General features: G+C 46.6%; 1 protein-coding gene across 11 annotated transcripts in view; it reads left to right on the top strand.

The window, feature by feature from the left end:
* The first annotated feature begins 422 nt into the window (after positions 1-422).
* The window catches only part of TMEM164 (transmembrane protein 164), a 213,860-nt gene continuing 202,478 nt past the window's right edge, over positions 423-11,804 (top strand). For 2 of the 11 annotated variants that reach the window (XM_036305171.1, XM_036305176.1), the window contains exons 1-2: positions 854-956; positions 1,299-1,977. In XM_036305171.1, the coding sequence (XP_036161064.1) occupies positions 1,588-1,977 (390 nt within the window). In that variant the 5' untranslated portion in view covers positions 854-956; positions 1,299-1,587. Of the gene's footprint in view, positions 577-853; positions 957-1,298; positions 1,978-4,485; positions 7,154-11,804 lie in introns of those variants that run through there. The other 9 variants (XM_036305178.1, XM_036305175.1, XM_036305174.1 and 6 more) reach the window with 9 other exon arrangements.

Here is an 11,804-nt window from a genome sequence, read left to right as displayed (position 1 = left end):
GCTAAGTGCCTACTAAGTACCCAGTGCCCAGAGACGTGCCGGGAGAAGCTAGTCGCAGGATGTGGAGTCAGTCAAAAGGCTTCACAGAAGGAGGCGCCTTCAGCACCCTTTGGGGAAGGAAGGTGGATGTGCCCGCTTGCAGGCTCCAAGAGTGCAGAATACGAGGCAGGCCAAGGAAGGAGGGGAAGGAGGCGGAGATTGAGCCCGGAGGAAGAAGAGGGGAGGGAGAGCCGACCAGAAGCAAGGTGGGAGGTGTGACTGGGGGTGGCGGTGGCGGGTGCGAGGGGGCCCGAGGAGGGAAGGAGGCGAGGCGGGGGAGTCGTGGCCAGCGAGCGTGGAGGACTGGGGGGCGCGAGGCTGAGCAGTACCGGAGGAGGCAGCGGCAGCGAGGGGGAGGAGAGAGAGGGGAAGAAGGAGGAAGCGAGCGCAGCGGCTGCAGGGGGAGGAAGACGGGAGGAGGAGCCGTGCGCGGCGGCGGCGGCGGCGGCGGCGGCCGCCCGGGAAGCCGAGCGCCGGGGCGCAGGGAACTCGGGAGCCGAGAGGTGGCCCGAGCCGGGGCCGCGGGCCGAGCTGCCGGTGAGTGGAGCCCCAAGGTCCGCGGCTGCCGGTTCCTGGGGCCGGGCGGGAGGCGCGGGAAGATGCGGCGCCTGGTTGGAGGGAGGGGGCCGGTTGTAGCCCAGCCCCTGGCCGGCCCGGCCTCCCTCCTACCTCTCTCCCTCCCTCCCTCTTTCCCTGCCGGCTTCCTCCCGCCGCTGCCCGCGCGAAGGGGCTGGTCCCGGGCGGGCCGCGGGCTGGGGGAGGTGCTGCCCGGAGGGCGGGAGCCGGGGGTGGAGTTGGGGGCTTGGGGGTGTACCCGGGGGCGGGAGGCTGGACCCGGAGGGCTCTAAATTGGCCGGAGGAACCCGACCGCGGCGAAGTTGCTAGCTGGGGGCAGAGAAGGCCACGCGGTTGCCGGAGTAAGCGATCCCCTGTGGCGAGTGTGTGAAAGGAGGAGTCCGGCGTCCCTGGCGTCCCTGCCATCCCTGTCGCCCTCCCCGCCTGCCCAGCCCCGCTAGCTCCTCTCCTGGCCTCCGCGTGTTCCCTCGCTCTCACCCCCGTCACCCCCTGGTTCGCTCCCGAGGCACTGCGGGGTCCCCTCGGCCCCGAACCTCTCGGTCTCTGACTTGCCCTGACCCCTGCTTGCTTCGCCACTGCCCCGGTTCCCCTTTTCTTCCCTCGCTAGTTACCCTTCCCCGCTTCGTAATTCCCGATGCAATTGCCTCTTTGAGACCTTTTTTTTTTCCTCTCCTTCCTTTTAGATTGGCCAACGGCTCGTTTCAACCCTGCCTCGTTGGTGGCCACTGGAGAAGCGCGGGGGGCTCCCCAGACAGCCGTGGGGACAAGTTAGAGCCAGCACTTTGCCCCGGGCCTCGCGTGTAGCTTCCCCTCCCCTGCTCTCGGTGCCCCGGTGTCTGGGGTGTCTGGAGGGGAGTGCGGGTGTGCGGGTGTGCCCTCCGTACATGTCCCACCACCCGGGCAACTCTCTGGGCTTGTGTTCCATCTCACTCTTGCTTCCCGCACGGTGGTCGAGGGGAGCCACTTTGCATCATGTCCCGGTATAGCTACCAAACTCTTCTGGACTGGCTCTATGGGGGCGTGGACCCCAGCTTTGCAGGCAATGGGGGCCCCGACTGTGCTGCCTTCCTCTCTTGGCAGCAGCGGCTGCTGGAAAGTGTGGTGGTCCTGACCCTGGCCCTGTTGGAGATCCTGGTGGCCCTGCGGCACATCCTGAGGCAGACGAAGGAGGACGGTAGGGGTGACCATGGCTGCCAGCCAGAGCAGGTGACCCAGCGGCCAGAGGAAGGCAAGGAGAGCCTGAGCAAGAATCTGCTCTTAGTAGCCCTGTGCCTGACCTTCGGGGTGGAGGTGGGCTTTAAGTTCGCCACCAAGACCGTCATCTACCTGCTCAACCCCTGTCACCTGGTCACCATGATGCATGTGAGTTTGTTGACTTTTTCCTGGGCAGCCTTAGTGATAAGAGTCATTAGTGTGCTCAGGACACTCGGCCGTGTACAGCACCTCATCCCTTCGGGAAGTGGGACCTTTAAAACTGATTTTCCAAAGATCTGTTTTTGTGCATATTTCAGACTGGCTTTCTTTCACCTTTGCACAATGCATCAGCCTCACAGTGGAGGGAAGGAACGTAGCACCAGAACCCACTGGCACTCAGGCTGGCTGCCTGTCCCTCCCAGCCCTGCTGGGGCCTTTCACAAGCAGGAAGTCCAGCCCCAGCCAGGTGCCCTTTCTGAATCACATCTGGAGACCTGGCCCAGCCCCCATGCTCTCTGTCACAGTTAATCCCCAGAGGCCTGGTGACATTCTTTACTGGAGGTGGTTAAATAAGGTTCCTTGTCTCTACTAGGGTACTTTGGGGAAATACTTTTACAGGTTTCCCTTAATTATTCTTTCATTTGGGAGTTTGTACTCTTAGGGTGAGGTCTGCTTTTGAATTCTGAGGGTTTGGAGCAGCACCAAGCTCCTACTAAGTGCTCTCTGAAACAGGCCCCAGGCTGACTCGAGAACATTGGGCTGGTGATTTCTATTCTGGTGAAAGGGTATTTATTTTTTTTTGCAAACCTCTTTATCTTATCCTTCTTATCCTATTGTCTGTGGTCTTGGTCCAGGGACACTCAGAGAGCTGATTTCTTTACCTCCTATTAGCTGTATTAAGAAAAACAAACTGGATTAAAAAGGAAAGTGTCAGATACATAAAAATAATCTGGTTGAAGACCAAGAGTGAGAATATCTTTCTGTACTCAGCCTGTGTGAAGAGATGTTATGAAACTATAAAATCACAGAGGAGAAGGAAGAGGAGAAAGGGAAACAAATCCTTTGTAAATTTCGGGCTGTGGAAAACTTGGTATGTTTTATTCAGAAACAGTTTTGAAGCCTGTCATTAGAATCTTTATTGCATTTGTATTTGTAGGTTATTCTCAGGAGACTTGTGACAGCCCTATATGGGGCAGGAGGTTAAGGTTAAGATTATTATCTCCATTTTACAGGCTTGTGGAGTGACTAGGGATAGGGTGGTCACTTGCCTGCAGCCAAAAGGTGAATTATCCTCTGGGTTGGTCTTTGGGATGGCAAGCTGGCAGTGAAATAGGGCAGTCTTTGTGGGGAGGCTGAGGCTGATCAGCATGACAATGCCTACTTGAGGCTCACTAGCTGGTTACCTCTTTGTTCTAGGAGCTCCTTGATTGCAGGTCCTTGGCCTCAGTTTTCCTATCTGTAAAATGTGGTAAATGGCCTCAAGCCCTTCCCATTTTGCAGGTGTGGCAAAGAGGTGCAGATAGCTTTGTAATAAAGAGGCTGTTATTGATTGGGTGGCTTTCATCATTGAGCAGGGCTGGAGGGGGCAACTTTTTTTTTTATGAGAAAAGGCTTCTTGGGAAGTGCTGCTATTCACAGGAAGCCCAGGGCTCTCCCAGCTAGACCTTCTGTGTAAATTTGAGCCAGTCCTCTTTCTTTTTTTTCTTTCTTTCTTCTTCTTCTTCTTTTTAAAATTTATTTATGAATGGCCTGTTTGTTAATGAGAGGAAACAACGCATCTCAGCCACTGCTGCAAGAGGCTCTTGGGACAGGAGTGCTTTTTTTTGGACGGCAGGTGGTGAAGGTCAGAGGGTACCTCTTCCACAAAAGGGTCTTGAGGCCTCTGGCAGCCACATATCTAGAAGGTCAACAAAGGACTAAATTCAGCCCGACTGGGGCTGCTGCTGGTTTGATGATGTCAAACCTGGCAGTATGGTTTTTAGTGGAAAGGTTTTTAGAGGCTTTTAGAAGGGTCTGGAGATTTAGTTCTGGCATTAATTAGTTGTGTGACTGGGGAGAGTATTCTTCCTGGACCTTAGTTTGCCCATCTGCAAAATGAGACAATTTTTACTCCTAGCTGTTGACAGCCTATGTTCTGTGGTCCTTTTCTCTATTAAGCAGTGGCTGTGGGATGCAACAGATAGCTAACTATTCTAGAAATGCTTTTGGCCTCCATGGTTGGAAAAAGGAAACTAAGTCAGATGGACTTGTTCATCTTTTCATCCTCATTCATCTGTTGCTGCTACCTCCGTCTCCCCAGTAAAGTCAACCTGACCCGGTCACCCTTGGGGATATGTGTAGATGATGGCACTTAGAGCTGGTTGCTGCAGAGAGATGGATGTTTGGGGGAGTATGGACTGATTCCTGTCACCTGTGCATTTTCTATTGCCCTGGGCTTAGCTCAAGCTCTGAACAGAGTCATGCTGAGGAAGACTTGGGCCCACCTTGGAGTAGACTCCTCTGTCCTTTACTCTTAAGTCACTGCTTTGTGTCATTTAAATAGTAACCTCTGGCCTACCAGGGGACCTAGTCTTTGATGACTCCAATGTTCCATACCCTACCTATGGTTCTTCCTGGGAAGCATGAATGTGTGTATCTTAAAAACTTATATAAAGTCCTTTAAAAAACTCACAACAGATGGTTGGAAGCAGTTTGCTGACTTGGTTGCAGCAATGACTAATGATAGTAAGTATGGTTAATATTACCTTACATTTATCTAGCACTTTACTGTTTATTTTAAGGCACTTTCACATAACTTGATTTATTTAGGGTTATGATAGAATAACTTGGACCTGGAGAAAGAGATGTTAAAATGTTTCCCGTGACTGTGTATATTCCAAAGGGAGAGGTTGAGTACAAAGAAATACTTTGGCAAAATGAATTAGCTGAATTAATCTATATTTTGGCAGTAAATTATATGGAGTTCAAAGGTCCTGATTAGGGAGGGGAGACATTAGCTGAAATAAAAGGGAGAGCTTAGCAGAAACATTTCTGATGTGTGTCTCGCAACAGGATGACTAAATTTTAGCTTTGTAGAAAGACCTTGTTCCTCAGTGAGTGCAAGTTTGTCTATAAAGGATGGTATTGCTTTAGGCCAGGAAATAGAAGAGTTAGAGAGAAGTTGGTTAGTCACCTCATCTCCCATTTTGCAATTTATAAAATATGTATTCCCAAAACCTCGTTACACACATCCTCCTCTTGGCCACATTGCCAACTTTAGAAGCATAAGGAAGGCAGTTTTTGTGCTTGAGTCTGGTCTTGATTATTACTCCTGGTGTCAAGTTTCTTTTTGGTCTTGTCTGATTTCTCAAAGGCCCTGGGACTGTGGACTGATAGAGGTTTACTAATATATGATTGAAGCAGCACCATCTCACATTCTCAGGATCAGCAAAGCAGCACCATCCTTAAACTCCTTGCTGAATAGCAGTGGCATTTACCAATCACACCAATAAGTATTTCTTCAAGCATAGCTAGTCCCTTTGTGCATATTATTTTGGCAGGTGTGGGTGACAGGAAATGAATTTACTGAGTGATTACGCTGTTTACTAAAAATCACCCAGCCACGTTAGTGGCAGAGGTGGCTTAAGAACTGAGCTGCCACAGTGGCAAGCTGGCTTTAGCAGGAAGAGATTCTCATAGCTATTTAAACCCCCAAACCTACAATTTCTCAGCAGAAGGGTTAAAATGTCCTTGATTGATTGTATCTGTAAAGACCAGTTATCCTAAATTAGTGGCCCTTTATTTCCCTTGCATAAGTTATATTGTCTCTGCTTCAGAAACTTAACAGAAAGATCCCATTCGGAATGTCTTATCCAATTGTCCAATTGCTGTTGGCTCTGTATGTGTCTGTGTCAACATCTCCTGATGGGACCCTGAACTTAGGCACAATAAATGCCATTTAGTCCTCAGTGTTATATGTACATAAGGCAAGCTGGATCCAGGCTGGACATTTGGCAAATAATTGATGCTATGATCCCCATAGCCCCAAGCCACTGTTTTTTAGCCAGTAATACTGAGTGCACCCCATTCTTTTTTGGAGTTGCCATTTGCTATTTGATTTCATGTCTTCTTTACAATATATTAGAAATCTGATTTCCTCCAAATATAGCTTACCTGCTTCTGGTTCACCTTTTGATTTGCTTACTTCTTCCTCCTTGCTGAAAGTATAGAATGGCACATACTCAAAACAGTTCTGAGCTTTTTTGTGGCAACTTTGGGAATTAGCTGAATATACTCCAGTGTGTTTCATTTGCTCAGTGATGAATTTGTTTTACAGAAAACCTGATGGATTTGAGAACTAGCTTCCCTACCCCACTCCTTGACTTCAGACCAGCTACATCTCTCCATCTCCATCTGCTGTCTAGAGCGCTCATCAGGGCCCCTGCTTGGAATTGACATCGGATGGGTAATGGGTACAATGAGGGATCCAGTCATCTGCTGATAGCTTATCAGATGGACTGTGTCCTGTCCCATCAGTCTAGGGGAACACAAGAGGATGATGTTTATATGGGCCTCAGCAGTGAGGCATGACATTTCTTTTTAGTTTGTTTTATTTTTCCCCCCATGGAAATTTGTAGAGAATTTTTCCATCTTTCATTGTTACAGTCTTTTGGGGGCATCCATTATAAAGAGAAATGATGTGCATTGGTGGATTAAACAGCCCACAGACAGCCCTGGGATTTAAAATTATGATGCTAGTTCTGCTCATGGCTTGCTAGGGAACCTGGGCAAATTATTTAACCCTTTCCTATCTCTATCTTCTCCATGAAATGGGCCCCAAGCAAACAAAGCATTTTAATCCTCTGAATAACTATGAGGTCACTTAAACAGAGAAACTGGGCAAAGCTGATGAAAGCCGGCAGATGCCCAATGTATTTTTACCTCTGACTCAGAAACTGACACACCTCAATTCCTTTTCATCTTTGATAGCCATTAGAATCCATTCCTCTAATCCTTTCTGTCGCTTTTCTCTGGATCCTGGCCTGTGCCTGCATACCCTTCTAATGCACAGTTTATAAAACTGGATGCTGAAACTTACTAGAGGCCCAGCGCACGGCTAGTAAGAGGAAATATGTACTTGCCAGCCTTCGCTCGCCATGCACCTGTTAGTATAACCCATCATGGGGCTTGCTTTTGAGTTACAGTACGTTGCAGGCTCCTATTCAGGGGGTAATCCTCAGGGTCCCTGAATTTTTGTTCCTTTGACATAAAGTGGCACCTTTGTCATTGTCATTATGGGCTTTATCATGTTTTCCTCCCCTCCGTAGATACTCTTCTGAGGCTTCTCCTCTATGAAAATTTTCAAATGACCTTGACCCAACTCTAGTTATTCCAGTTATTTTAGTAACACCATTTTTCTTCCTTTCTGAACTCTCTGAACATTCCTCAGACTATTTGATTCTTTAAAGTATACCTTAGGTAATTCTGTAAGTGTTTGGCTGAGTTGCTTGTTTTTGCACATTTGTTTATCCTCTACCATGAGCAGGAATACTTTTTTTTTTTTTTTTACCTGAAAGGAATAGTGCTTCTTTTTCTTTGTAATTCCCTGCAGAGCTTAATACAATATATACATGCACATTAATTGTTTAATGTGTGCCTGGAAAATGCTGATGGACTGACAGAGCTGATTTCATAATTCCCTGTTTTCTTTTCCCTCTGGTGGCCCTGTTTGTTCTCCTGAGGTCTCATGGGCATGGTTCCTATGTCTCCTTGTGCCATTAGGAAAATATCCTGTCGGTTTTTTTGAAATAACCAGAGGAGAGAGGCACTTTCGGCTCCAGCTCACACATCTTTTTGTTGAATTTCCATCACAAAGAGCTAGTTATTAGAACTGCAGCCCATTTTCTGCCTGAAGTATCCGTTCCCTTTCATCCCAAAGAGGAAATTATGCTGTTGGATCTTGGTATTAATCCCCTGGTAGATATCTGGACAATACCTACTTTCTTTTTGTCCTTTTTAATATCATATAAATTTTTAAATAGTGTTATTAGGCTAGTGATGTACTTCCCATCTTTTTCCTCTTCTGTATTTTTCAGTGGGTAGCTCATTGTCATCATGCCTCATTAAAATACCCTCTGCAAGAACAGCCAAGTTTCTCAACTTCTCCTGGTTTTTCATGTCTTTTTTAATGTTCATTTTTTCACTTTATTGAGGTATACTTGACAAATGAAATTGTGAGATATTTATTTTTTAAAATATATTTTTATTGATTTCAGAGAGGATCGGAGAGGGAGCGAGAGATAGAAACATCAATGATGAGAATAATTTGTCAACTGCCTCCTGCATGCCCCACACTGGGGATCGAGCCTGCAACCTGGGCATTTGCCCTAACTGGGAATTGAGCCATGACCTCCTGGTTCATAGGCCGATGCTCAACCACTGAGCCATGCTGGTCAAGCAATTGTGAGATATTTAAAGGGTAAAACATGATGATTTGTTATAGGTACATGTTGTAAAAGGATCCCCAACCCCCATTGATTTTTTTTTAAAGTAGATTATTTTTTTAAAATATATTTTATTGATTTTTTACAGAGAGGAAGGGAGAGGGATAGAAAGTTAGAAACATCAATGAGATAGAAACATCGATCAGCTGCCCCCTGCACACCCCCTACTGGGGATGTGCCCGCAACCAAGGTACATGCCCTTGACTGGAATCAAACCTGGGACCTTTAAGTCCACAGGTCGACGCTCTATCCACTGAGCCAAACCGGTTAGGACCCCCATTGATTTTTAACACATGACTGGTCTTTCTTTTCGTTTGTTAAATTGAGAGTTTTTTGTCTCAGGTGTTCCTCTTCTGCCAGGAACTGGCTGAGTGGACGTGAAGAACTATGGGTGTGGAGAGCAGTGATTCTTGAACTTTCTTTTGAAAGATCCCCTTGAAAGCTGGTTATGATGCAGAGCCCTGGCTCTCTACACAGAGTCTGAGTGAGTGTAGGTCAAGGATGGGGATCTACATTTATTACAAACTCCTGAGTAATTCTGATGCTGATAAACCTTGGACCCTACTTTGAGAGACTAGTTAGTGGCTAAAGTTTTATGTGAGAAGTTGGTTCAAATGCTCATCCTGTCTGGCATGATGCCCCGTGGGAAGGGCATTTAGTCTTCTGGTAGAACCTCAGTGTTTATATAGGTGTTAAATAATGTGACTGAAATTAGAGGTGAGGGCCCCAAGTTATTGTGAGGTGGTTTTACAGTTCCAGTAGCTTGTTTGATGACTGGTATGTCAATGGAGTATTTCAGCCAGGCATGCAAGTCCTTCAGCACCTCCCAGTCCTTCAATATTCCCTCCCTTCCTTCAAGCCTCTAAGATCTTCAGGAACTAACAGTAGGAAATATTGACACATGGTTATTGCATGCTAATTTAACTGTTTTTGCAGAACTCTTAAATGGACATTGGAATTTATTCATTTTTGTATTCATTCAGCAAACATTTACCCAGTGCTATGATGTGTCAAACATTGTGTCAGGCACTGGAGATTCAAAGATAAATAAGAGACATTCTTTGTCCTCGTGTTGTTCACAGTTTAGATGAGACAGGTAAGAAAAGAGATCAACTAAATTGTAACACGACATGTACAGCAGCAGATTTGAACAAAGCATAGAGGACAGAGGGTCTTTTTTTCCTAGTGCAAGTAAGGAAATCTTCCTAGAGGAGGTGACATTTTAGCTGGATCATAAAAAAGACAAATTAGTTCCATGAGAGGGGAGATCCTGTGTGTCTTATTTTCTATTCTAGTCCTCTAACAGGGCCAGGCTTCAATGAACACGTGTGAATGAATGACTAGGAGTTTGTTGGATGTTGCAGGAAGGAGCAGAATTCAAGGCATAGGAAATGATATGTGCAAAGGCACAGAGTTGCTTTGTTTTTCATAGGAAAATGTCTCAACTGTAACTTGGAGTCATTTGAATATTATTATCAGGGCCAGAGTTCTTATTTTTCCCTTGACAAACCAAGTAAAACTGTAGGAATGAATGCTCTGTCATTTCTGGACTGTTAATAAGACAACTGCAGTTGCACATGAATCTTTGATATAAGGACTTGTGAGATAGTGTTCTCTGTGTTGTCTCAGGAGGGTTCACACTGTCAAGGACAGACACACAGATCATTGATGAGAGGGGACAGACATTAAATACAGAAAATGAGATAGCAGGTATCCCACCTGTGACCAGAAAAATGATTTTTAATGATTCATGGAATGGTTGGTGCCCCCACTAAAGTCTACAGCAGAACTAATAGAATGTGATGCTAGCCTTTCTTTTTCCTTTTCCTTCTTCCCTGTTTCCAAGTCTCTTCCCCCACCCACTGCATGCAAACCTGCCTCCTTCCAGAGTACTCCAAGCTCCAAAACAATCTCTTCTACAATTCAAAATTCCCATTCCACCAGAGAAGGTGATATTCAAGAGGGAACTAGGAAGAAAGCAGTTCCATTTCAAAGATTCATACTGAAGTGTGTGTGAGTGGCCCGTAGACTCAACTGGATGTGGGGCAGAGGATGAATTTTAAAAAGGGCCTTGTTACCCTGACTTGATCCAAATGGTGAGGTATATCCCAATGTATTTGAGCAGTAGCCCAAGTTTGTGAGCAGTTCCTTGCCCCATTTTTGGCCTCTTCCCCACCCTGCCCCACCCAGAGAACTGGGGTTATCAGTGTCTTGCTACCCTCCTTACTGACCCACCTGGGTAAGTCTGCACCGAAGGTGCTTGAGTGCAGCAGTTACATTTGAAAGCTTGGGGAGGACTCCTCCTCTTCTGGGTAGCAGTCCTCTTTGTTTACTCAGGTCTCTGCCAGCTAAACAGGGCATGGCTTGCATATCTGGCAGTGCATGGTGTGTCAAGGGACTTAGACCTGCTGCCAGCCCGAGCTTCTGCAGGGGGAGGGTTTGGGGGATCTCTTGGTTGGCTGTGTTTCCTTTCCAGTAGCTGCTGGAGGAAATGCCAGAGGGAAGAAGGGGTGAGTCTTGTCCTGGGCTGGGTGTTTCTGAGGGAAGGGAATGGATGGCAGGAGCCAGGAGGTTAGAGAGGATTGGCCTGTCTGGCAAAAACAGTTCAAGTTATGCCCTGTGGGCAGGTGTTTAGGTGGGTAGAAGAGGGATAAGCAAGATTATCTGGAGGAGAAAGTAAGCACGAGCCCATTCCAGTTTCATCCTTATGTCTTCAGTCTCCCTATCTCCATCACACACCAGTGTTGGCATAAACTCGGGGTGTATTTTGCCTGTGAATTGAATCGCCTTTGCCAGTCGACCAGCTGTGTTTGCATAAAGACTCTGGCTGACTGTGCTCTGGCTGTTGCTAGCAAAAAAGACATTTCATTCAGGTGCTGATTAAATAAGGCGCAGAGCTGGATTGCACATTAAGGCCTTTAACTGGGGCTCTGGGAGCCTTGGGTAAACACTTATTAGATGTTCTGGGCAGAGCATTAGCAGACACTGCTGGAAATGAGGTACTTTTTTCAGAAATCAGGTTGAGGGGGAAAGGAGGTGATGAGAGACTTTTAGAGTCTTGAATCTCTTCCTAGATTAATCAGATACGAGTTGCTGGCAGGTACACAGAATGGCTAAACAGGCTTCCTCATTGGCATTGACTTGACAGATTCTCGCTGGGACCCTGTAGGTTCCGATTGGGACACAGCAGGGAGTGTGACTAAGTAGAGCAGGAGAAAAGCCTCCTTTTCCTAATGAAAGTTCAGTTTAGTGGGTTGAACTTTGGACCATATTTCCTGAGTTTGTTATTGAGCTTCATCACCACATGATTTTAGGCATGTCACTTAACAGCTTTCAACCTCAATTTCACTCATCTATAAAATGTCAATAATAATAGTACCCACCTAATAGGGTTGTTGTAAGGATTAAATAAAATAATTTAAATCAAGCATGTAGCAGAAGGTCTGGCTCACTGTGAGCACTCAACAGATGTCAGCAGTTTTTCATAGTACTACTACTACTACTACTACGTAT

This window comes from Myotis myotis, unplaced genomic scaffold, assembly GCF_014108235.1.
Source record: "Myotis myotis isolate mMyoMyo1 unplaced genomic scaffold, mMyoMyo1.p scaffold_m19_p_4, whole genome shotgun sequence".
Lineage (NCBI taxonomy): Eukaryota > Metazoa > Chordata > Mammalia > Chiroptera > Vespertilionidae > Myotis > Myotis myotis.
The sequence above is the reverse complement of the archived record's forward strand: the minus strand, read 5'-3'. Positions and strand labels throughout refer to the sequence as shown.